The sequence below is a fragment of the Arctopsyche grandis genome, chromosome 12 (genome assembly GCF_051622035.1).
Source record: "Arctopsyche grandis isolate Sample6627 chromosome 12, ASM5162203v2, whole genome shotgun sequence".
Classification (NCBI taxonomy): domain Eukaryota; kingdom Metazoa; phylum Arthropoda; class Insecta; order Trichoptera; family Hydropsychidae; genus Arctopsyche; species Arctopsyche grandis.
Genome location: NC_135366.1, coordinates 3,939,547 through 3,967,377, shown reverse-complemented (window position 1 = coordinate 3,967,377; position 27,831 = coordinate 3,939,547). Strand labels below are relative to the sequence as shown.

General features: G+C 38.6%; 4 protein-coding genes across 5 annotated transcripts in view; 2 read left to right on the top strand and 2 right to left on the bottom strand.

Moving 5' to 3' along the window:
* The window catches only part of mip40 (Myb-interacting protein 40), a 237,704-nt gene that overhangs the window by 79,375 nt on the left and 130,498 nt on the right, over window positions 1-27,831 (top strand). The gene's annotated exons all lie outside the window — the stretch shown is intronic.
* Window positions 1,108-5,720, top strand: LOC143919968 (uncharacterized). Of its 2 annotated transcripts, none has more exons than XM_077442592.1 (3): window positions 1,108-1,586; window positions 1,666-1,899; window positions 2,166-5,720. In XM_077442592.1, exons 1-3 carry the CDS (start codon window positions 1,473-1,475, stop codon window positions 4,017-4,019), a joined length of 2,202 nt encoding a protein of 733 aa, XP_077298718.1. In that variant the 5' UTR covers window positions 1,108-1,472; the 3' UTR covers window positions 4,020-5,720. The 2 variants fall into 2 exon arrangements, with proteins under 2 accessions (XP_077298718.1, XP_077298719.1); XM_077442593.1 differs by having other exon boundaries at window positions 1,172-1,590; window positions 1,671-1,899; window positions 2,166-5,714.
* LOC143919987 (uncharacterized) lies at window positions 8,133-21,772 on the bottom strand. The gene is made up of 2 exons (XM_077442637.1): window positions 21,713-21,772; window positions 8,133-8,984 (listed from the first exon to the last, which is right to left on the bottom strand). Exon 2 carries the CDS (start codon window positions 8,767-8,769, stop codon window positions 8,176-8,178), a length of 594 nt encoding a protein of 197 aa, XP_077298763.1. The 5' UTR covers window positions 8,770-8,984; window positions 21,713-21,772; the 3' UTR covers window positions 8,133-8,175.
* Window positions 18,402-22,844, bottom strand: LOC143919972 (uncharacterized). Its single transcript, XM_077442598.1, has 3 exons — window positions 22,424-22,844; window positions 22,111-22,344; window positions 18,402-21,775 (listed from the first exon to the last, which is right to left on the bottom strand). Exons 1-3 carry the CDS (start codon window positions 22,673-22,675, stop codon window positions 20,408-20,410), a joined length of 1,854 nt encoding a protein of 617 aa, XP_077298724.1. The 5' UTR covers window positions 22,676-22,844; the 3' UTR covers window positions 18,402-20,407.

Sequence of the window (27,831 nt, the reverse complement as noted above, 5' to 3'; positions counted from 1 at the left end):
TTGGTTTGATTTTAAAATGCTTTTTATTATTACGAAATTATGTTCACAATACATCTTATATCTACATATTTTAATAGCTACTGATCTACTGATCATTTTCTATTTTGCAATTTTATTTTATTTGGTTAGTAATCATAGTATTATATTATTCTAATTTTAATGCACAGCATAATAGGAGAAAGAGCTCAAAAACCTATTTACAATTGAATATATATTATAATATATAGATGACATATAGAAAATGTTTTACAATGTAACAAAGATAAACAAATAATGTTACCGACGATTTATTTATGTAGACGAGATGTAACAAGTTCATTATAAAATGACGAATTCACTTTTAGATACCGTCCATATTAAAGATGAAGCCAATGGCATAATCATCGCTCTTGTACAAAACATGCAGAATGAATCTCCGGCAACGTTCCATTGGCTCCGAAGCTGAGAAAACAAAACGACCTTCTTTTTTACATATAATTATTATTGTAACAAGTGAACATAAATAAAGGATCCTCTTACTAACACAATCAGTGTTTTCGTAGACCTCCCCGCGGTACATTTACCGCGGTGAATTAAGATTAAATTTTGATTTGACATTCGCACTGTCAAAGTGAAATGAACGCAAAAGCGATTGCCATGCGAACCTTCTCGGATGCGAGCGATGCGAACGTCAGATGGGCTGACAGATACCCGCGAACTCCTCGCGAAGACCACAAACAACGGCCACGGCCACGGCCACGAGGGCCTTTGACTCGAACATATGTCTCGTCGATAATAATAAAAATTTCGTAAATAAAAAGTATTTGAGAATATTTTTGTTTGTGTGACCAATTTTAAAATTTTGGGTGTGACCAGTTTTCTCGTGACCAGTTTCAGCGTGTGACCAGTTTTCTCGTGACCAGTTTTAGCGTGTGACCAGTTTTAGCGTGTGACTAGTTTTCTCGTGACCAGTTTTAGCGTGTGACTAGTTTTCTCGTGACCAGTTTTAGCGTGACGGATGATCACGAGTGACCGATCTAGAGCGACCAGTTGTCCTGTGACAGGTTCACATTTGACTAGTAGTCCCTTTACCATATAATATATATGGCAGCCCCCCAGGTACTGGCCGTATACCAAGGTGCTAAGACCGTAAACGAGGTATATATCGCGGCTGCAAACGCTCTCGATCTTCATTGCGAGCAGCCGCCAGCCCGCACCACAACATCACCGCGAATCGGATCCCAGATAATTCGCTAGATCGATAGGCATGGAGTAAACTCCATGGAACTATCTCTAAAATATTACCCACTACTACTACTACTCTCGATCTTCTATGCACGGTTTTACTAGATTGATATCTTGTGTGTGAACTCCAAACGTCTTAAGCGACTACACTCGAGGCCCTCACTTGCATATCAGTCTGTCAACACCGTGAAAGACTACATCTAAGCATCGACTCTCCAGGAGTTTGTGCTTCTTCCTCTCAAGTAGCGATGGAGTGCAGACTTTGTCTCTGCTCTGCTCCAGCAGGGTCCTTCGTCTCCATCTACGACGACCCTCATCCACTGCGTTTGGTGCAGCGCATTTGGACCTGCTGTCAGTTGCGGGTCAGTCACGTTACACTTGAACCATTGCTATTGTAAATTCGCTACTCCCCGTAGTCTTCAATACCTTTCACATTTGCAGGTTAGGAAAGGAGACCATCTGCCAGATATGATATGCCTTTCTTGTGTCAAAAATCTGGAGTTGTTCGACAGCTTTCGGAACGCTTCTATTCAGAATGACGCAACGTCGAGGGCGGAATTAGATAAGTATTTGAAAATCAAGCCGGAGGAAGTTTTGCTGGAAAATTTAATATGGGAAGATGAGCTGGATGCTCATTGCCCACCCGACATTTGTAGTTCACCAGTAGATGGCGAGGTGAGTAAATACGATTCGAGTGCTTTAGATCGATTCTAAACACAACATTCGGTTGAAGCCGAGACGCGCAACCGATCGGACTGCTCGCTGCTGTTAGTGGCTGTTGTGTGTGAGTGTGAGTCTAAAAAAGTATTGTCAGTGCAGAAGAAAACGACTCAGCATCTCAGCAAACGCATCTCAGCTTTAACCGAACATTCAATTAATAGAAATTACAAATTCACATGTAAAATGACATCCTATCACATAACTTTCGATTTATTTTTTAGATCCCTGGAGGAAAAAATACTTGGAATGATAATATGGCTGAAATAATAGATACTAGTAGACACATTCTCGCGGAAGAATTACCATTACGAAAAGCTTTAGATAAGATTTGCTCTACACATTCTGAATTGGACCACAAAAACAAATTCCAAGCCAACTTGTTTACCCATAAACTTGATCTCGTGACACAGAAAAGCTTTAACACTCTCAGAAAGATGCACGAATGTGACATTTGTTCACAATCATACCTTAGAAAGAATGAACTCACCTCACATATGAATATTCATGCTGGGGTAAAGCCATACATATGTGACATTTGTTCAAAATCATTCCGTTCAAAATGTCAAGTCTACAAACACATGCTTATCCATAGTGGAGTAAAGTCACACAAATGTGACATTTGTTCAAAATCATACCATTTAAAATATCAACTCCGCAGACACATGGTTATTCATAGTGGATTAAGTCAACACAAATGTGACATTTGTTCAAAATCATACCTTAGAAAGAATCAATTAACCGCACATATGAATATTCATACTGGGGTAAATCCACACAAATGTGACATTTGTTCAAAATCATTCCATTCAAAAGTTCAACTCTGCCGTCACATAGTTATTCATAGTGGAGTAAAGCCACACAAATGTGACATTTGTTCAAAAGCATTCCATTTTAAAGCTCAACTCTCCCAACACATAGTTATCCATAGTGGAGTAAAGTCACACAAATGTGACATTTGTTCAAAATCATTCCTTAGAAAGAATGAACTCGCCTTACATATGCATATTCATACTGGGGTAAGGCCACACAAATGTGACATTTGTTCAAAATCATTCCATTCCAAAGGTGAACTCTGCCGTCACATGGTTATTCATAGTGGAATAAAGCCACACAAATGTGACATTTGTTCAAAATCATTCCATTTAAAAGTTCAACTCTGCCGTCACATGGTTATTCATAGTGGAATAAAGCCACACAAATGTGACATTTGTTCAAAATCATTCCATTTTAAAGCTCTACTCTCCCAACACATAGTTATCCATAGTGGAGTAAAGTCATACAAATGTGACATTTGTTCAAAATCTTTCCGTTATAAATATCAACTCTGTAATCACTTGGCTATTCATAGTGGGGTAAAGTCACACAAATGTGACATTTGTTCAAAAATATTCTGTTATAAATATCAACTCTGTAATCACATGGTTATCCATAGTGGAGTAAAGTCACACAAATGTGATATTTGTTCACGATCATACGTTAGAAAGAATGAACTCACCTTACATATGCATATTCATACTGGGGTAAAGCCACACAAATGTGACATTTGTTCAAAATCATTCCATTCCAAAGGTGAACTCTGCCGGCACATAGTTATTCATAGTGGAGTAAAGCCACACAAATGTGACATTTGTTCAAAATCATTCCATTTAAAAATTCAACTCTGCCGGCACATAATTATCCATAGTGGAGTAAAGTCACACAAATGTGACATTTGTTCAAAATCATACCATTATAAAGCTCAACTCTACCAACACATGGTTATCCATAGTGGAGTAAAGTCACACAAATGTGACATTTGTTCAAAATCATTCCGTTATAAATATCAACTCTGTAATCACATGGTTATTCATAGTGGGGTAAAGTCACACAAATGTGACATTTGTTCAAAATCATATCATTATAAAGCTCAACTCTACCAACACATGGTTATCCATAGTGGAGTAAAGTCACACAAATGTGACATTTGTTCAGAATCATTCCGTTATAAATATCAACTCTGTAATCACATGGTTATTCATAGTGGGGTAAAGTCAGGCAAATGTGCATCAGGATCAGGTCAGTCAGGAAATTTCTAGGTTGAGGGTCATTTCTAATACACATTTTTTTTTTTCAAAAATAAGGGTTACATATATTCATATATACAGTACACTCTCGATTAACTGGGCTAATGCTGGGAAGGAAAGGCACGGATAATTGAAAACATGGATGATCCGAATCATCAAATTTTGCCTTAGCTTCGAATATTTTAATTTAATTTTTATATCTTCTTTCGTCGCGTTCGGCTTGATTTTCGTGTAGCTTCGTAATATGTAGAACATCTAAGTATACTAATGTAGGAATATAACACAAAGTGTGCCATTTCTAAGCAAAAACAGTGATCCCATATATCCTGTACAATCACGCAGAACTCAAGAGCAACGACCCCTTCGACCATTCCAGAAGAAAGAGTTCATCGTTCGATCATAAACAAACAATGATCTCACCAGGCCACTGCGACACATATTCTGAAAATCGTTTACTCGTGGCAATCATTTACACGTGTTCGTGGAAACAAAGAAAAAGCATTCATGTGTGGCGCTTGAACCTACAAAACACGCGCCTCGAAAATAGGTCGACACGTGCTTCGTATACACGTGTCTTGGAAACAAAGGAAGCGTATGACCCCATTCTCTTACGGACATCGTCCTGGCTTTGACCCCAAAGCTATAAAACTCTCGTCCTGAGAACACGTGCCCTGGAGAACAAAGAGATCTTTTGCACACGCCACGCTTAGAACTTCCATATATAAACCCGCACAGCAGACGCAGCAGCAGTCCAGTCCAGACTTTTCCCTGAAGCAGGCAACTAGCCCACTTCCCCGTGAAATTTTCTGTACTTACCATAAATTGTATTCTGGAAAAAATAAATATACTCTGTTAACTACGAGTTTCCGTAGGCCGGGTTTCGGTCACATGTTATGTGGTAGGGTCTTACAACCTATGTATATAATTATGTGTAATACCCTTTAACCTTTAGTTTGAACATCTGTTTCATTTTTAACTACTTATGATGTTATCTCTTAAAGTTATCCCTCATTATTTATGAGACTTTCAATATCTTTATTGCTTCCGCACTGTACAATCAACTATTCTGTTCAATCCTATCTACTTAACTTTTATCTATTATAATTTATGCGAGTTTCTAACACGATTGTTATATAAGACGACATAGTTAATGACCTGTTGAAATCCAAAGTATTACTTTTAATTATCTTTATTGCTATAGCTGCATTTTGTCCCACGATACGTGTAAACCCTAAAAATATTATTATCACTATTTATCTCTATGATAAATTGTGTTTCTACTCAATAATGTCTCGATACTCTCAAAGGATACATAAATCAAATATTAAAACTGTCTTACACACGGATGTTGCTCTGTATCTTAATCACTTTGTTATTTACCAACATTCTGTGATTGGTTAAAACTTATCATTCTTTTGTGTATAAATGCTCATGTTAGATCTATTGAACCTCACTTGCGATCAAACACTAACTGATCACTTGAGATCAAACACTCTAACTGATCACTTGCGATCAAACACTCTAACTGATCACTTGCGATAAAACAGTCTTGTGATTAAACTGCCTTACTAGTAACTTGTGATTACTACATAGTTACTTGCGATCAAACAGTCTCACAAGGCACTTGTGATTAAACTGCCTAACTAGCACTTCGAGACTAGTAACTTGTAATACAAACTTGTACATTAATCTCGTTTATATTTACTGCTAATTAAAGAATATAACAAAATCTGTGACTATAATATTCTACACCATCTCCTACTTGTCCCCGTAACACACAACATAACCTCTCGATCTACACTAACATGGTGAACATCTAAGTATATTGTCTTGGTGAACCCAAAAAGGTATACTGACAATGTTGGATTATACTCTAAACTAATAACAGAAGCTATTCTATAATTTTACCAAAAAAATTCCTTAAATGATAGAAGAACAATCTAAAAAGAGTAAACTGCCACTTCCGGTTGACGGATGCTTAACAAATTTTGGTAAACGGATTACTAGTCATATGTGAACCAGTCACAGGACAACCGGTCGCTCTAGATCGGTTACAAATGATCACCCGTAACTGGTCACACCCAAAAATTCGACCAATTTTTAATTTAACCCTTTGGCTGCTACGAGGTTTTTCAATGTCCAAGCGAAAAATGCTAACATTTGTAATTATTTTGAAAAAAAATAAATATAATATTTTTTTTTACATACTTACTTCGCCGAACACTCGTAATTTTTATAATACTTTATATACATTTTTAAGAAGCAGTCGTGGACTCGTGCTCTCTCTTTCTGTCTTGCTTTTACATGCGTGCGTGCGAAAGAGATACCTACATATATACACTAAATAAGTTTTGACGATTGTTTTCCGAGGCTTTATTCTTTTCAATAATCTATTTTTAGATATCGATGTATCCTTACAACATGCGATATATTCGAAACAGGTAGCGGTCTCTCTCTCTTTCTTTCTTGGTTTTAATTGTGTACGTGTGAGCGAGACACACAAGGATGCGAATTTTCTAATAATCAAATAATTTTTCAACATGTATCATAAACATTTTGTATGCATTTCAGTTGCATTTGATTGATTGCATGAATTCGTGACGTCTCGTGACCTATATAATTGAAAGCGGATTTCTATTGTTTTTTGCCATTTATTTTAACTCTGCAAAATGATATCGGACAGTGAAAGTGATGAAAGCGAAATAATAGCTCCTCGCCGAGGAACTCGACAAATCAGCAGCTCTACTGATTCTGAAAATGAATTTATCGATAATAATCAATTCCCAAGTAATAACTCCTTATATGACATTGACAACGAACCCGAAATTTACTTTGATGATGAACCCGAAATTGAAGAGCTTTTATTTAAAAAATTGATAAATATTTATAAAGCTTGATTGAAAAATAAATATAAATACGTATATAAAAAAAATGTTTCGTGCCACTGATGCGCTGGTGGCTCAAAGAAAGTATTGAAATACGACAATTAATGACGTCAACAACGATCGTCGTAGCAATCTTCGCCGATTTCAAAACAACGATTTATCGTTGTTGTAGCAGTCAAAGGGTTAACTATACTATTGACGGGACACCAAATCGATTTTAGAGCTGCACAACCAAACTCTTCATATTTAATTTTTGTTGCCATCAATAATAGCAATATATCCGGCGTGGAGTCACTTTTTACATTCTCTATTAATTGTTTAAAAAAGTGCTGATATCCTTCCAAACATTGAGCCTCCGTTAATACATTAAACAATGGCAGGTTTCTAAAAAACAAAACTGTTTCTTTAATATTAATATTAGATTTTGTACCTGCCACATTTGTATAATTGATTGTATATAGATTGAATAGTTTACTCAATGTTTGGAGGAATAGATTTGTCTCATTTAGTCTCGAGTGCAAGTCTAGTTTTAAGACGCTTTTTTGAGCAGCCTTTTGGATACACAGCTCCAACTATCTTATTTTGATTACAGTAGTAGACAAATGCAGTTGCTTGGTTTCGACAGGAAAAACACAAAAATTTGAAAAAGATGAGAATTTTACAACGTTAGAATTAATTATTTGGCAAAGTGGTTAGTTCCACTGGTGAAATATAATGTTTTTTCATGGATGCTTTTCCATGAAGTACCCGAATGGGAACATGTTGAAAAAACTATTGCTTATTTAAGTGAAATGAGAATATTATTCACGGATTCAATCTATGAGGAAGTAAAGTATATGAAGTCATTTATCGAAAATAAAAAAGCCAAAGAATGGAAAACGAAAGATGTGCATGATAAATGGTTATACTATTTCAAAAAAACTGAAGAGACAGAAAGAAAAGCTAATCTACTGAAAATGTGCCAATACTTGTTCGCCATCCCACCGCACAATGCACATGTTGAACTTGTGTTGTCATTTATTAAAAATCAATGGACAGATGAGCGCAATTCGCTTTCTATTGACACAGTAAAAAGCATAATTCAATGTACTTTAAATTATAAAATGTCATGCATTGAATTCTATAATTATATAAAAGGGGTATGGGAACTAGTCTTATTGTGAAGGTCTTCTTCACCACCAGTCCGCCATGTATTGTAGACAGATTCGTCTGTGTTCGGTATTAATACAACTATATGTTTAATGTGGTATTTATTTGGTAGTAACACGTATACACAAGTATGGTTAATTGTTGGTAAAAGTATGTCGTTCAGCGGTCTCTGGATATGGTAGAGTGTCGCTGGCTCGGTATTCAGCTATGTTCAGAAGGTCTCTGGATGCGGCAGTGTGTTGCTGGCTCGTTGTTCGGCTATGTTCGGAAGGTCTCTGGATACGGCAGTGTGTTGCTGGCTCGTCCGGCTGGTTGATCTTCCAAGTCCGCGTAGTGTAGTGGTGGCTGGTCAGGAGCTGTATGTTGACTGGTCTGCTGCTGTGTGTCGACGCTTGCTGCTGTGGGTCGACTGGCGTTGTTTGGGTTGTACCTCCTTTTATAGTGTTTCTGGAATGCTTGGTGGAAGTGGTTATTGATGCGTACGAAAGGAATTTGCTTTCGTCGAGGCGTCGAATTTTCTGGAATGCTTGGTGGAAGTGGTTGTACGAGCATTTAGTTTGTTGATGCGTACGAAAGGAATTTGCTTTCGTCGAGGCGTCGAATTTTCTGGAATGCTTGGTGGAAGTGGTTGTACGAGCATTTAGTTTGTTGATGCGTACGAAAGGAATTTGCTTTCGTCGAGGCGTCGAATTTTCTGGAATGCTTGGTGGAAGTGGTTGTACGAGCATTTAGTTTGTTGATGCGTACGAAAGGAATGCACTTTTGTCGAGGCGTAGTATTTTCTGGAATGCTTGATGGAAGTGGTTATTGATGCGTACGAGAGGAATTTGCTTTCGTCGAGGCGTAGAATTTTCTGGAATGCTTGATGCTGTTCCGCTCGATGTATTTTGTTGTTGCGGAATATTCTCGAAGGATTTTGATGACGATGACGACGACGAGATTCCTACAGGGGAAAAAGAGTTACTTCAAAAAACGAAAACATCGGAAAAATATGATTGGGCAAAGAAGAGCGATGATAATGAAGTCATGGAAAGCAGAGAAGAGTGAAGGCGATAGAAGAATAGGCTACTGTACATGAAATAAAATATTAATGTAAGGTTTCATTTATCGTCCAATTATCTATATTTATTTATTTTAGATTTGGTACAGACGCTTCCACAAAAAAAACCTATTATCAATCTTTAAATTTTTCTTTCAATTCAATTTTTGTTTAGTTCCAATTACTTGTGTTGAAATGTTGTATATTTTTTTTATAATAAAACTATGAATATCGATAAAAATGCTTTGTTTTTTTTTTTTTTGTATTTTTTTTGTTTTTTTTTTTTTTAAGGGGGTTGTCCCCGTCGGTGCTCCGACACTTATGGCAGCCCTACTCTAATACCAACAATTTGGCGGGCCGCATGAAAGTTCTAATCGGGTCGTAGTTTGCCCAGGCCTGATCTAGAGTGACCGGTTATCCTGTTACCGGTTCACATATGACTTGTAGTCCGTTTACCCATCATATGTATATATAAAACAAAGATGTTTGTTTATTTTTTTGTTTATGTAATACATAATAATCAATTTTTGGTCAGTATTTTTATTATTTGTCTGGTAATGAACAGTATTTGTATTTGTTGATCAGTGTATCTTTTGGTCACAAAAACACGGGCAAAGCCTGATAGCAACACTAGGAATTTTATAAAATTCTTTGTTGCATATTTTTATTTTTACTATTTTAAATTACTATTGTATATTTTTACTTTTTTCTTTTCATGCCTTTTATAATATTTTTTTTCTATTCAATGTTCTACTGTATCTGTCTATATCTTTCAATAAACCGCTAATATACTATAGTCCTTTTGATTTTTGTATGTTGTCGATTTTATCTGCTAAAAAATCGATTCAATCGAAATCAAATCTCGAGATTCAAATATTCCGAGAAAATGAGATTCTCGAATCTCGAGAATCAAAATAAAGTCGACAAATCACAACCTCTAGTCTCACTGTCTCAGTTCTCGCGTGTGACAGTGAGACTGAATAATATCGACCCAACAACTTGATGAAAGATATTATTCTAGAAATCGAACTTAAACCAGAATTATGGTCAACAACTCAACAATTTAAATCTTTAGATACATTATGTTGCTGTAAAAAAATTACCGAAATTTTGCAATAACTCAGATATAAGAGGATAATCATTTTTCGATGGAAAAAATAATACTTATCATGTAAAAAAAGAACATTTTAACGAAAACGTGATTGAAAATTTCTAAAGTGTAAAGAACCGGTTCGGTGATTACTAGTCAAATGTGAACCGGTCGCTCTAGATCGGTCAAACGTGATCACCCGTCACACTAAACCGGTCACACCCTAAAACTGGTCACACCCTAAAATCGGCCAACCAGTTTACTCGTGACAGATTTTGGGGTGTGACGGGTGATCCCGTGTGACCGATCTAGAGCGACCGGTTGTCCTGTGACTGGTTCACATATGACTAGTAGTCCGTTTACCAAAGAACCGAATGAAATGTATAAAAATAATCATAAAATTCGTTTTAAAACATGATTTTTTTTTAATTTTTCATATTATTTATCCTTGCTTGACCCCCTGGGTGTGTTCGGTAAAATTGTATTCTTCTATTTATCCTTACTTGACAGTGATCGATAACATTTTTAATGCGACGCCATTATGGGCATTTCGTCAGCTGAATGCAAGACAAAAAGGAGTCGCTGATGTCTAGCTATAGATCGTATAAAAAAAGTGAAAGATTCCATCCACAGTGGTGCAGGCTCGAGTGAAATTTATAAACCTATATGGTTTGCTTATGACGTGATGGACTCATTTCTTGGGGAAGGCGTATGTACGAAAAATACAATAAATTAAATAAAGTATATTTATTTATATTATACTTTAATCTACAAAATATTTCGTGAATTCGTCTCTTATTTGACTGGCATGCAGAGCTGCTCGGCGTGGTATGTTGGGCATATTACGAACAACACAAGTGATTTCAGTTTCGTTTCTCGAAATGTGTGTATGTGATTGTGCGCGTTTCGCGCTTCGTGGCGATCCCCGTTTTTTACAGGGAACTTCGCAACTGCCCGAAGTACAGTGGCGTAGCTAACATTGCGCAGAATGATACAGAGCATACGGCCCATGCTCGATATGAAACAATTTCACTGTACGCCACTGCTATACACTAAGTAGGCGTGTCAATAACAAATCAGGCGTGTAGGCCCTCGAGTAGAAACATCGATTGCAGAAACGAGATCTTACTTTAAAGTTTAGACAAAGCCACTTTGGTGTTTGATCGTATATATGAGAATGTTAGTAAATTACGAAATTCATACGAAGAAATAAAATCAGAAGCGAAAAAGCTGGCCAGGAAGTGGGGAGAAATTTTTGCATCAGGGCCCGAAATTTCTAGCTACGCCACTAGCGCTAAGGGGTTAGTAAAAAGATGTCACCACACTTGCTAATTCGCGGCGCGAGTTCCCGCCGTGTTCGCACGTGAGTGAAGAGCCTATCCAGTGCTATCCATTGTTCGGCAAACCTTCAACAATGCGTTTACAACCTTTGAACAATACACGGCCCCCTCAGGCTCCGGTGACTAGTCATCACTAGAGGTAGGATAGCCAAGGTGCCGCTCATTGTTCCATTGTTCTAAATCCTTTGTAAAAAAGGTTCGTTTAACAATGCATTTACAACATTTGAACAATACGCGGCACCCTCTGGGTCCGGGCTTTAGTCATCACATATTCACTACAGAAATAAAAGTTTTATTTTGATATCAATGTATTTACAATTTGAGCATATGGCAATGGGTAAATGGACTATTCGTCACATTGGGGTGGTCGCAAAGACAATTTTTGCCATGAAAATCGCGAATACACAATATTTGGCACTCAAGTTCTCGTTACTATGATAGTTATCGTTAGTATGATGGACTTTTCGGATGCCAGATGTTCCGTTATAGAGATATTAGTGACTTTGTGACGAGTAATTTGTGACCAGTAATCACCGAACCATGGCAATGTTGGGCGCTGGTTGTCAATCGGTTCTTTTCTCAATTGGTGGATTATTTTTATCCACTAACGAATATGTATTTGTCTGTCCTTGGGAACTCTTAAATTAACGTGTAATGTATAGTTTCAACAAAAATATGTATAATATAAAATGAACGATTTGTATATTAATTAAACTTAAATTATTGGTTATTAATATAATTGAGTATCTATTGATTTTAAATTATTTTTTACATTTCTCTGGTGCCATGCAGAATGCATGCAGTCGCCATGACACTTTTAAAAACTATCAAACTACGATGTGCATGGAATGATATGATACTTAAATGATCAATTTATTTATAAAAATGTATTCATAAATAAATTGATCAATTTTTAACGATGCACTTGCCCATCTTGCGAGTAATATAAACAAACGGAGAAGTTTTTATCGGACATACGTCGAGCACCAAGCAGATACGGTAAAAATGAGAACGCACGACAGGAAAAGCGGGGCTAGATGTTGGTTGCCATTATGCCGGCGCCAGACATATGTTCGAAGATGTGATCAAATTTTTTTTATTTTAACAAAAATCAATTAATCAAGCACACTCGTTTAACAGATTGCTCCAAAGCGACGAGTGTGCTAAAAAGATTAAGAAGTACAATAGTAAAAAGTATAAGTTAAAAAACAAATTACATATACAGATATAAAAATTAAAAAAGAAAGGATAACTAAATAAAACATGAAATCATAATAAAAGCATAGTTAAAAAACACTAACTCAACCATTCTAAATGGTCGCGACCTCCATAACTAAGGAATTGGTGCAGAGAAGGAATAGAAACATGACAAATGTCAATGGCACCATCCAGTGAATTTAAGAAATGGAGGCCGCGAGGAATGGGAGAATAACTGAATGCCACAGTTCTAGCCAAAGGAGTGTGAAAAAGGGGGCGATGGCGGGTCCATATCACACTCTCTGGAGCATGAAGGCCCAACTCAGCCAGGATAGACGGACAGGAGATACATTCTCTAAATATGGAAAACAAGAACTTGATGAGGGCAACACTCCTCCTGTGGTCAAGAGAAGTGTAGCCGACCATACCCATGACGAATTTTGAAGGAAATAAGTATGCTCCTTATAAAGCAGTCTGAGAAATCGTCTTTGGACAAGTTCAAGCTTCATAGATAGAGACTTAGTGCAAGGATTCCAGATTATAGAGGCGATTCCAAAATACTCCTAACTAGAGCATTATACAGCAATCTCAAAACAGCGGGATTATGGTAGTGTCGAGAATTACGAAAGACAACAAAAAAAAATAAGTGTTCACATGTGTGGCACGGGCATTTAATACTATTGTCACATATTTGATCACTTAAGTGCGCTCTTGGATAAATGCGAGAAAAATAATATCCAAACCTCCAACAAGGTAAGAGTGACGATGGATGATAGCTTAGCTAATAGAAACCTGTATTTAGCCACGTACAATGTAAGAACGTTATCGAGTGAAGGAAGTGTGCTTGCATTAGAGAATGAATTAGAAAATATCAAATGGGATATAATAGGACTTAGTGAAGTAAGACGAAAACAGCAAAACCAAATAATCCTAAAAAGTGGTAACTGTCTCTACTGGAGAGGGCTACCAAATGGTAGAATAGGAGGAGTAGGGTTTCTTATCAATAAGAGAATAGAAAGAAATATTATAGAAATAAGCGACATATCGGAACGTATATGCTATATAGTATTAAGAATCTCGAGCAGGTACACTTGTCAAATCTTCCAAGTGTACGCCCCCACATCTAGCCACCCAGACGAGGAAATAGAAGACTTCTACGAAAAAATACAGGACGCATACGATAATAGCCGTCACCACTTTAAAATAATCATGGGCGACTTTAACGCAAAAATAGGACAAAAGGCAAATACTGAAAGAGCAGTAGGCAATTTTGGTACCGGCCAAAGAAACGACAGAGGCGATCGCCTCATAGAATTCGCAGAACACAACAGGCTCTTTATCACTAATTCATTTTTCAGGAAAAACACCAACAATAAGTGGACTTGGGAGAGTCCTAAAGGAGACAGAAACGAGATCGATTTCATCCTAACAAATGCCCTGCACTCCGTTAAAGACGTTAGTGTTTTAAGTAAAGTAGATATAGGTAGCGATCACAGATTAGTCCGTGCCAAGATGGCCATTAATATAAATTGCGAACGTAGGAAATTAATAAAAGGATGCAGTAACTCTCCAGATTTCGCTCAACTAAGGTCTAGGAAAAAGGAATTCGAACTCGAACTTGGAAATCGATACGGGAAATTAAACCCAGAAGCAGACATCGAGGAATTGAACACTGTAATTAGTTCGGTTCTAACCTCAACAGGTAAGAAATTAGGTGGATTCAGGAAACAGATTAAATTAAGCAAAATTTCAGCGGAAACAAAAAACCTAATTAAGCATAAAAGGAATTTAGATAGGGATAATAATAAGCAAGAATACAATCTAGTAAATAAGGAAATTAAAAAGAGAATAGTCAGGGATGTCAGGGATTTTAACAGCAAGCTAATAGAAAATACCATTAAGAATAACCGTAGCCTGAAAAAGTGCAAACAGGATCTTTTCTTAGGCAAAAACCAAATGATCGCAATCAGATCAGAGAGCGGAGTAATAATTAGGAATAGAGAAGAAATCATAGACAGAGTTTACACGTTCTATGCAAAACTATACGAGAACGACAACGGCCAATTCCCCGCTCTGGAATCGACACACGGCCAAAGGGTTCCTGCAGTATTGCCTAGCGAAGTAGAGGCCGCGCTAAAAACTGCAAAGAACGGTAAAACCCCAGGGGAAGATAATATTCCCATTGACTTACTAAAATGTGGCGGCCCCCCCCCTAATTAATATCTTAGCTAGGCTTTTCAGCAAATGCATCCAGAACCAAGTTATACCAGAAGGATGGAATAACGCAACTATCATTTTAATACACAAAAAAGGCGACAAAAGCGATATCAAGAACTACCGACCCATTAGTCTACTTTCAGCGGTCTACAAGCTCTTCACGAAGGTTATTACAGAAAGGCTGAAGAATATCCTCGACGAGAACCAACCTATAGAGCAGGCAGGGTTTAGGGCAAATTTCAGCACAATGGACCACCTCCAAGTAGTTGGCGAACTAATCGAGCGCGCCAACGAATATCAACGGCCATTGTGCCTAGGTTTCGTCGATTATGAGAAAGCCTTCGATACAGTTAGTCATAATGCAGTACTTAACGCTCTAAAAACACAGGGAGTGCCGGAACCCTATGTGGGACTGTTAGCTGCAATATATAAGAATGCCACAGCTTCGGTTAAAATTTTTTCAGGTACAGATAGATTTAGCATAGGAAAAGGAGTAAGACAAGGAGATACAATCTCGCCCAAGTTATTCAATGCGGTGCTTGAGGGAGTTTTCAGGAAATTGGATTGGGATACAGCCGGAGTAAGCATCAATGGTCGCTTTTTGAGTCACCTTCGGTTCGCAGACGATATAGTTTTAGTAGCTCGTGATTCAGCTGACCTACTTATCAGACTAACACAGCTGGACAGGGAAAGTAGAAAAGTAGGATTAAAAATTAACGTAGATAAGACTAAACTAATGTTCAATAGTTATTGCATGCCTGATAGCATCCCCTTAGATGATAAACCAGTAGAAGTAGTAAATAATTATTTATATTTAGGTCAAATAATTGACATGTCTGGTAGTAAAAATGAAGAGATAAAGAGACGTATGAAATTAGGGTGGAGTGCATTTGGACGGATGAATGCTGTTTTTAAATCAAAAATGCCACTCTGCCTGAAGAAAAGGATCTTTGATCAATGCGTTTTGCCAGTGATGACGTATGGATGTGAAACTTGGACACTGAACGCCAAGATGCAAAATAAAATCCAATGCACTCAAAGAAGTATGGAACGCTGTATGCTTGGCATAACGAGGAAAGACAGGAAGCGGAACACGTGGGTGAGAAATATGACAAGGGTAGTGGACATAGTGGATAGAGTGAAGAGATTGAAATGGCAATGGGCGGGTCACGTAGCTAGGAGGATGGACGAAAGGTGGACAAAAGAAGTGCTTGAATGGTACCCGAGAGAAGGCAAAAGAGTAAAAGGAAGACCGCAAGGAAGATGGGTGAACGAAATTAGGAAAATGTGCGGAATGAGATGGATGAGTGTTGCGCAAAACAGAGACGAGTGGAAGCGTGTTGGAGAGGCCTTCATCCAGCAGTGGATGGCGAATGGCTGTAAATGATGATGATGAAGTGCGCTTTGCCGTTCCGTGTCGGTGTTTTAGCGCACATCAAAGGGATAAAAGTCCAAATGTTTGTGTGCCTGCCACACTGCGCGAGCCTAGTTGATCAAATCTTTGAACATATATCTGGCAGATACAACAATATGTGACCAAATGTGTGAGCAAAGTCTTCAAAGAAGTGATCGCTTCTTTGAACTCATGTCTGGCACCGGCATAATGGCAACCAACATCTAGCCCCGCTTTTCCTATCGAGCGTTCTCACTTTTACCGCATATACAGTCCCTACTCAAAAAATTAGGATCACTTGCGAGTTTTGCGAAATACGCGTTTGTTCTAATCATAACTTCGTTATTTTTAACTTGATGTAAGTTATTATTTCTGTGAGTTGTTACCAAAACACTATCCTTCAAAACTATGTACAAAATACAGTTATCTTGTATATCTGCAAAACAATACAGGCTTAGGTACAAAAAAAACCCATGCTATACCTGAGTAAGGGTGCGCTTTTGTTTATTGTGCGTCAATGATTTTAACAATTGAAAAGATCATCATCAGCTGAGATCTTCTGCTGTCTGGTTGTCTTAAGGGTGAGTAGAGACTTAATGGTTTTTATTTTATAAAATCGATGGATTTAATATTTAATTTTGAATTTTTAAATGAATAATATCGATTTTTTTTAGAACTTCGGAAATGGGTCGCTGCAAGGATATTTCCAATGAAAAAAGGCTTCAATTGCTGCGTATTTAAAAACGGAGATGTTTTCCAAGCGAGAAATCGCCAGAAAAGAGTGTGTTTCATTGCAAACAGTTTTGAGAATTTCTAAGAATATGGAGAGGAATCTCCCCGAAACTACGACTCGCCGCAAGAATTGTGGTAGAAAACGAAAAACCACCCCTAAGATCGACCGCAAAATTATTTCCCAGGCGATGGAACATCGTAACGATCTGCCCAAGCTTTGAAATTAAGGTTAGAGGAAGAAAATATTGAAATATCGGTGTCGACAGTAAGGAGGCGGTGCTATGAAGCACACCTCAAATGCAGGCGACCACTGAAAAAGCCAAAATTGACACCGAAAATGAAAAAGTCGAGGTTGCAATGGGCCAGAATGCATCGGCACTATACCGTCGAAGGTATAATGAATTAATAATATATTAAATATTTTTTGTCTGAAATTGATGTATTTTTTTTCATTTTTCGTAGATAATTTTTAGCGACGAATCGAGATTAGAAGCTCTCACGGAAAGCCAAAAATTTGTTCGCCGAAGGCCAGAAGAAAAGTTCAACCCCGACTGTGTTCAAAAAACAGTCAAACACCCACCGGCAACAATGATTTGGTCATGTATAACCATCAATGGGCCGGGACCAATTTTTTTTGTGGAAGGGACGATGAATGGGATCGGTTACAAAGAAGTACTCCATACGGTTTTTATACCATTTTTTTCTTCCCTTGACTCGTCCGAAGGTCCTTTCACTTTTATGCTAGATGGTGCACCATCTCATCGAGCTCGTTCCGTCATAAATTTCCTAAAATCGCGAAACATACCCATTTTACCCTGGCCTGGTAATTCCCGTGATCTTAATCCTATTGAAAATGTCTGGAGCCTCCTAAAAACCATCGTATATAGTCGTCCCAACCCTACCCTTCAAATATTGAAGGAAAGAATAAAAGCAGCATGGGTATGCGACGAAATAAAATTAATGATTCAAAGTTGCATGCGCAGTATGCCACAACGTATATTAGCCGTTATTAAGGCTAAAGGCGGAAATACGAAATATTGATATGTTTTTTTTTGTATTTTTTATATGTAAATAAATGTATATATTTGAAAACAAGTGTAAAAAGTTTGTGTTTTAGTATTTTTTTTACCCATTTGCTTAAAAAACTGATAAAACGCAAGTGATCCTAATTTTTTGAGTAGGGACTGTACTACTGTCGCAGATACTACTGTAATTATTTGAAATTGTCCGTGGAAATTCCTCATTTGACAACAATATGACGCCTAAAGCCACTTCTATTGAAATTGACGATCTCATTTTTATTAAATTTAAGGATGGGTTATTGAACAAATTATTTTTTTGATTTGATTTTTAAATGCTTTTTATTTATTACTAAATTATGTTCACAATACATCATATATCTATTTTAATAGCTACTGATCTACTGACAATTTTCTATTTAACAATTTTAATTAAAGTATTTATTAAAGACTATAAAGTCTACGATCTAAAGCAGGTTGTGATTAGGTAATCTGTGTTTATACCTGAAGGGTATAGACATTTTGTTGTAATTGAACAAATTATGAATTTTAATACGAATATTGTTTCTTATCTAGAATTATGGGGTAAACAATTTAAGAAAATTACTAACTTTAAATGGATTACTTTGAAACGTCAAGTAGATTGGAACAACGTAGAAGAAACAATAGTTTTCATAAAGAAATATTTGCCTGAAAAAAGTGGTTGCCAACACGTCTCTTTTATGGAGAACAAGTTTTTTTTTTTAACACAATTCTTTTGTCATCTATCTTTTTTATTTATATTATACCCATTATGTCCTCTTTTTCTCACAAGATATGACGTGAGTGGAGAGGTTTTTGCAATACCTGGCCAAAATGCCAATGTGGAAAGAATATTTTCGATGATCAGTATTTTAAGCGTAGTATATAATTAAAAAAATGTTTCAAGCTTAGAATTTTATAAATTAAAAAAATCATTAAGAAACTTTTGCACGAAATTGGCAGGGTAGATAAATATAGCAACAGATATGATGAAATTGAGAGTGAGAATGAAGATGATTAAATTCAACAATTAATTTTTGACCACATTTTTCATTATCCTAACTACAAATGTATGTTCCAGTTATTTTGAAAGTGGAATAAGTCATATAATATTTCGTTCAATAATTGGACTTTTGTGTAAATTTGTTTTAAAAATTATTTTGATACTATGTACATAAAAATATATGTATAACTAAATTATGATTCTTAGCCTTATAGATATTGTAGGAATCTCGTCGTCGTCATCGTCATCGAAACATTCGAGAATATTCCGCAACAACAAAATACATCGAGCGGAACAGCGCCAAGCATTCCAGAAAATTCTACGCCTCGACAAAAGTGCATTCCTCTTGTACGCATCAACAACTAAATGCTCGTACGACCACTTCCATCAAGCATTCCAGAAAATTCTACGCCTCGACAAAAGTGCATTCCTCTTGTACGCATCAACAACTAAATGCTCGTACGCATCAATAACCACTTCCATCAAGCGTTCCAGAAAATTCTACGCCTCGACAACAGTGCATTCCTTTCTTACGCATCAACAAACCACCACCATCGGTCAGGCGATTCCAGAAACACTATAAAAGGAGGTACAACCCAAACAACGCCAGTCGACCCACAGCAGCAAGCGTCGACATACAGCTCCTGACCAGCCACCACTACACTACGCGGACTTGGAAGATCAACCAGCCGGACGAGCCAGCAACACACTGCCGCATCCAGAGACCTTCTGAACATAGCTGAATGCCGAGCCAGCGACACTCTACCATATCCAGAGACCGCTGAACGACATACTTTTGCCCACAAATACTATACCTTTGTACAACCATAGGCAAACAATAAAACTTTATAAAACTAGCACAACAGTGTTTCGTTAGGGCGGGATACGGTCAACACATCGCTACCCCGCCTACAATATAATCTCTCCTGTACTGGTGGAACTTTACGATTACCTTGTAAAATAATGGTATTTTTGGTACCTTAAATGACTTATTTCACTTTAATAATAACCGTCACAATTGTAAAAAAATAAACATTTTTTGTTCAATGTTCTCTTTTTTGAGTTCATTCTCCAGTACTAGAATTTGACGAAATTTTATGTTTAAAAAGGTACGTAAGCGTTGAAAAACTTCACTAATGGATTAATGAAAAAAAATTTAACATTTAACGAAAATTATATTTTTTGTGTTCATCTCACAAAAGTTGTCGAATTCGCACTTTGTTGACCTGGTACCAATTTCTCCTCTCCTCCTCTCCGATCCGTTAGTGTGTCGAATATCTAAGCGCTTAAAGGTCTACCCTAATGTATATTTGTCTTACTTTACCCCACTATGAATAATGTGCTTACAGAGTTGATCTTTCGAACATTTGTGTGGCTTTACCCCAGTATGAATATTCATATGTACGCTGAGATAATTCTTTCTAAGGTATGATTTTGAACAAATGTCACATTTGTATGGCTTTATTCCACTATGAATAAACATGTGTCTGCGAAGTGGATTTTTTGAATGGAATGATTTTGAACAAATGTCACATTTATGTGGCTTTACGCCAGTATGAATATTCATATGTATGGTGAGTTCATTCTTTCTAAGGTATGATTTTGAACAAATGTCACATTTGTGTGGCTTTACACCAGCATGAATATTCATATGAGCTCTGAGTGCATTTTTTCTAAGGAATGATTTTGAACAAATGTCACATTTGTGTGGCTTTATCCCAGTATGAATATTCATATGTATAGTGAGTTCATTCTTTATAAGGTATGATTTTGCACAAATGTCACATTTGTGCGGCTTTACGCCAGTATGAATATTCATATGTATGGTGAGTTCATTCTTTCTAAGGAATGATTTTGAACAAATGTCACATTTGTGTGGCTTTACCCCACTATGAATATTCATATGAGCTCTGAGTTCATTTTTTGTAAGGAATGATTTTGAACAAATGTCACATTTGTGTGGCTTTATCCCAGTATGAATATTCATATGTATAGTGAGTTCATTCTTTCTAAGGTATGATTTTGCACAAATGTCACATTTGTGCGGCTTTACTTTACTATGAATAAACATGTGTCTGCGAAGTGGATTTTTTGAATGGAATGATTTTGAACAAATGTCACATTTATGTGGCTTTACACCAGCATGAATATTCATATGAGCTCTGAGTGCATTTTTTCTAAGGAATGATTTTGAACAAATGTCACATTTGTGTGGCTTTATCCCAGTATGAATATTCATATGTATAGTGAGTTCATTCTTTCTAAGGTATGATTTTGCACAAATGTCACATTTGTGCGGCTTTACTTTACTATGAATAAACATGTGTCTGCGAAGTGGATTTTTTGAATGGAATGATTTTGAACAAATGTCACATTTATGTGGCTTTACGCCAGTATGAATATTCATATGTATGGTGAGTTCATTCTTTCTAAGGTATGATTTTGAACAAATGTCACATTTGTGTGGCTTTACACCAGCATGAATATTCATATGAGCTCTGAGTGCATTTTTTCTAAGGAATGATTTTGAACAAATGTCACATTTGTGTGGCTTTATCCCAGTATGAATATTCATATGTATAGTGAGTTCATTCTTTCTAAGGAATGATTTTGAACAAACATCACATTCGTGCAGCTTTCTTCGAGTGTTAAAGTTTTTCTGTGTTAAAGTTTTTCCAGGGATCTAAAAAATAAATCGAAAGTTATGTGATAGGATGTCATTTTACATGTGAATTTGTAATTTTGATTAATTGAATGTTTGGTTAAAGCCGAGACGCGGGACCAATCGCTGCTGTCAGTGGCCGTTGTGTGTAAAAAAGTATTGGCAGTGCAAAAGAAAATGGCTTGGTCAACGGTTCGCAATTATTATACGTACCAAAACAATATTTAGAATTTTAAACAATCATAGACACATAAAAATTTAAGACATTTAATATTGCCCGAGCGGTCCCGCATCTCGGCTCTAACCGAATGTTTTGCTTAGAATCGATCTAAAGCACTCGAATCGTATTTACTCACCTCGCCATCTACTGGTGAACTACAAATGTCGGGTGGGCAATGAGCATCCAGCTCATCTTCCCATATTAAATTTTCCAGCAAAACTTCCTCCGGCTTGACTTTCAAATACTTGTCTAATTCCACCCTCGACGTTGCGTCATTCTGAATAGAAGCGTTCCGAAAGCTGTCGAACAACTCCAGATTTTTGACACAAGAAAGGCATATCATATCTGGCAGATGGTCTCCTCTCCTAACCTGCAAATGTGAAAGGTATTGACGACTACGAGGAGTAGCGAATTTACAATAGCAATGGTTCAAGTGTAACGTGACTGACCCGCAGCTGACAGCAGGTCCAAATGCGCTGCACCAAACGCAGTGGATGAGGGTCGTCGTAGATGGAGACGAAGGAGCCTGCTGGATCAGAGCAGAGACAAAGTCTGCACTCCATCGCTACTCGAGAGGAAGAAGCACAAACTCCTGGAGACGTTTGGAGTTCACGGTCTTGACAGACTAATATGCAAGTGGGACTGGTGATGGACTCGAGTGGGGTTTCTAGATCGTTAGGTGTCAAAATTAGGGTTGCCATCCATCATTTTCTCCTGAAAAATCCAGGCATCTGTATGTTGACAAGGAAAGTCCATTTACCTGCCCTGTATTTTTGGTGTTTAAATATTTGGTCTGTGCTTAAATGGTAAACGGACTTCTAGTCAAATGTGAAACGGTAACAGGATAACCGATCGCTCTAGATCGGTCACAAGTCGTTACCCGTCACACCAGTTTTCTCGTGACCAGTTTTCTCGTGACCAATTTTTCTGTGTGACCAGTTTTCGTGCGACCGGTGACGACGTGTGACCGATCTAGAGCGACCGGTTAACATTTGACTAGTAATCACCGAACCGTCTCTCACAGATGCCGTAACGGTCATAACTAGAGGTAGTGTAGAGATATAGCACGACTTGTGATATCACCTGTAGGAATCTCGTCGTCGTCATCGTCATCGAAACCTTCGAGAATATTCCGCAACAACAAAATACATCGAGCGGAACAGCGCCAAGCATTCCAGAAAATACTACGCCTCGACGAAAGCAAATTCCCCTTGTACGCATCAACAACTAAATGCTCGTACGACCACTTCCATCAAGCATTCCAGAAAATACTACGCCTCGACGAAAGTGCATTCCTTTCTTACGCATCAACAAACCACCACCATCGTTCAGGCGATTCCAGAAACACTATAAAAGGAGGTACAACCCAAACAACGCCAGTCGACCCACAGCAGCAAGCGTCGACACACAGCAGCAGACCAGTCAACATACAGCTCCTGACCAGCCACCACTACACTACGCGGACTTGGAAGATCAACCAGCCGGACGAGCCAGCAACACACTGCCGTATCCAGAGACCTTCCGAACCTAGTCGAACAACAGCGCTGACAACACATCGCTACCCCGCCTACATTGGTACTACCCCGACGTGATCTACGCAACCTTCTGATCATTCAACAGCGCTGTCAACACATACCTACCCCGCCTACATTGGTGACCCCATCTTTGAACTACGCAGCCTTCATAGCAGTCAACAGCGCAGTCAACATCGCAGCCCACAGCGCAGCCTACATCGCAGCCTACATAGCAGCCCACATCGCAGCCTACATAGCAGCCCACATCGCAGCCTACAGAGCAGCCTGCACAACAGCACCGTCCAGACCGACACAAACCTTCACTACCATTGTAACGACCGAAACAGTAACATGGTGTGAAAGTACATATGGACCAGCTACCAACACAACCCGCTGTTGAGTCAACCCACTCCAGCACAACCGGCGAAACAAATCGCCACTGAGCCAACTAGCTCCAACACAACACAGCCGCTGTCGAGACAACTAACTCCAGCACAACCAGCAAAACGCCTGCACAACAACACCGTCCAGACCACCAACCTTGACTATCAACGTAGCGTCAACACACAGCAGCAGACCAGTCAACATACAGCTCCTGACCAGCCACCACTACACTACGCGGACTTGGAAGATCAACCAGCCGGACGAGCCAGCAACACACTGCCGTATCCAGAGACCTTCCGAACATAGCCGAACAACGAGCCAGCAACACACTGCCGCATCCAGAGACCTTCTGAACATAGCTGAATGCCGAGCCAGCGACACTCTACCATATCCAGAGACCGCTGAACGACATACTTTTGCCCACAAATACTATACCTTTGTACAACCATAGGCAAACAATAAAACTTTATAAAACTAGCACAACAGTGTTTCGTTAGGCCGGGATACGGTCAACACATCGCTACCCCGCCTACACACCTATTTCCCTCATCGAACCTAATCTGTACAAATGACATCATCGCGTCCTCTTCTCGTACACGAAAGTTAGCCGTGGCCGAAATACTTCGTCCAGCTTACCCATGAAGGCGATTCGACTCGCTTCAGATACGCAATCACGAGTACACGGGAAATTCCAAGGATACGCAACTACGCATCAAACATCGAACACAAAGGAAGACCTCGACCCCGTCTGAATCTTCCAGAACGTGATCTCACCAGCCCAGTTACGCATTGCTCAAGCAACACCTTTATAAACCAGTGCATCGTCCCCAGATGTCAGTGAGCTTCAGGAACTCGACTTAGCTCGTTCCAGTGAATCCTTTACCTACTTCGCTGTACATTCAAATACACCTGTATTAATCGAGTAATAAAGATCCTCTTCAAAATTCAACTGAATTTCCATAGGCTGGGAAACGGTCCAAAACCTTCAACCCCCCTATAGTAGGATAGCCAAGGTGCCGCTCATTGTTCCATTGTTGTAAATCCTTTGTAAAAAAGGTTCGGCAAACCTTTAACAATGCATTTACAACATTTGAACAATACGCGGCACGCTCTGGGTCCGGGTTTTAGTCATAACAACCAACGGCCACGAGGGCTTTTGGCTCGAACACCTATTGTTCGTACGCCAGGCGTTCTCAATTGAGATGCTACCTGGACGTGATGTTTGTAGAGCTCGGCGGTAGATCGTCGGCGAGGCTTTCCCCCAATGGTGCCCGCTGATCGTCGTCTATGGTCTGGTCTCTGCTGATGATGGCTCTGCTCTCTGTCTCCCCCTCTCGTACAGTGTGTGTATGTGTGAGTGTGATGTGGGGAGAAGGGAAATGGCGGGAGATTATATAACAATGAAACAGTTTGTAAATCTGTTTGTAAGCAACTGTATTTTAACCTTGTGTACATATAGCAAGCAGGTGGAAAGAGGGGGGGGGGGGGGGGAGTTATGTACCAAGCACGCGTGTCTGAGCTGTCTGCCTTCGGGACGAAGACAGACCAGGCTTCCTCACTTCACCCCGGTTGAATACTGGAGCTGGTCTCCAAGTATCGTCAAACATCATCAGTCTCGAACTGGTGATTCGGGAGCGAGGAAGCGAGCCGCTTAGAAGCAGTGTTCAAGCGACGACGATTGGAGCGGAAGTGTCAGCCGCGTCTCGTGCGGCGAGTAGAAAAAGCATAGGTCGTAAAGCCACGAAAACCGACCATGATACAATTGGTCTGAACATAACTCCCCCCTTTGCAGTCCAGAGGATCAGATTCCAACACAATGAATCAGTAGTGCACAAGAGACTAATGAACATGACAAATGATATACACAAAAAACAAACAAATAAGCAATACACAATACAACAGCAAATCGAAACAAAAAAGCACCGTCAGCAAAAAGATAAAATTAGTCCACCGTCAATTATCCCACTCTACATAATCAGCTGACTAAGCCAGCAAGAAATAAACAACAAAGTAAACAAACAAACAAAAAACCAACACCAGTGCTAGGTAACAACAGGGACGTCATTTGGGGGGGGGGGGAGGACATACCAGGAAGGCATTACAGGTAAACCCTAATGCGCCTTCCTGGCCAAATTACAAACAATACAGCATTTTTTTATTATATAAGTCGCTAAATTACGAGACACTGACTTAAACTCGACAATTAACGAGACATCTATGAATTGTACATACATATTTATTGTAATATTTACATTAATCATACTCAAATAGTGGTGACATAGTGGGTAGGAAGGATTTTTAGCCAATTTTTAATCGGGAATCGTTTCAACAATGAAATCAGAGAAAATTGGCAAACTCTGATAGGAAACGATCAACCAGGAGTCACAAATCCTGGTCTGACCAGCAGCATTACAGATATACTCAGAAAAATTCTTTTCAATCGAGGTCAGCTCAAGGGATCGAACTCGGCGCCTCTCAGTGTTAAGCAGAAGCTTAACGACCGAGCCACGCTGCTGGCGTGGCTCGGTCGTGAAAAGTTTTCGTGAAAAGTTTCGTGAAAAGTTTTCGTATCGGTTTGTTTTGTGGCGTGAAGGATACAGACCTGAAGAGAAGACGCTCGAGCAAATTGTACTCATCAATTTGTTCACCATAAAATCACAGCTAATTTTATTTTCGGTAAGTAAACTTTATTTTAACTAAAAAATAATTATCGTCATTGTTATGTAAAAAAACATTATTGAAAACTAATTACCTGTATAATATCGTTCATATTCATATTCATAATCATATTCATAAAATAAAAGGGATTTGAACAAATCCCCAGCCCCCAAAAAATAGTATACCTGCATTTACCAAAATTTGAAAGTGGACACTTTCGCTACGGTATACATATACCAGGAAGGCCTAACAGGTAAACCCCAATGCGCCTTCCTGGCCAGTTACAAAACAACGAAATACAACTTATTTAATACAACAAATACAGTTCATTAAGATAAATTAAAGGTAAATTTTTGGTACGCTTTGGGCGCACTAAATGTGATCGGAAAGTAGGTTGAGAAGACGGGTGCGAAAATCGTGGAAGCGTATGGGAGCCCATAGCTTCAATTATTCAAACTGTCGGATTGCTCTTAATAATTATTTATAGAAGTGATATATCAATTGGATATTCCTTCTGGAGGATAAGGTCACATAACCCAAAGTTTACAGGGTTTTACATAACCCAAAGTTTACAGGGTTTTACATAACCCAAAGTTTACAAATTTACAAAATACAGGGCATGTAAATGGACTGTCCTTGTCAACATACAGATGCCTGGATTTTTCAGGAGAAAATGATGGATGGCAACCCTAATTTTGACACCTAACGATCTAGAAACCCCACTCGAGTCCATCACCAGTCCCACTTGCATATTAGTCTGTCAAGACCGTGAACTCCAAACGTCTCCAGGAGTTTGTGCTTCTTCCTCTCGAGTAGCGATGGAGTGCAGACTTTGTCTCTGCTCTGATCCAGCAGGCTCCTTCGTCTCCATCTACGATGACCCTCATCCACTGCGTTTGGTGCAGCGCATTTGGACCTGCTGTCAGTTGCGGGTCAGTCACGTTACACTTGAACCATTGCTATTGTAAATTCGCTACTCCTCGTAGTCTTCAATACCTTTCACATTTGCAGGTTAGGAAAGGAGACCATCTGCCAGATATGATATGCCTTTCTTGTGTCAAAAATCTGGAGTTGTTCGACAGCTTTCGGAACGCTTCTATTCAGAATGACGCAACGTCGAGGGTGGAATTAGACAAGTATTTGAAAGTCAAGCCGGAGGAAGTTTTGCTGGAAGATTTAACATGGAAAGATGAGTTGGGTGTTGATTGCCCACCCGACATTTGTAGTTCACCAGTCGATGGCGAAGTAAGTAAATAGAATTCGATTGCTTTAGATCGATTCTAAGCAAAACATTCGGTTAG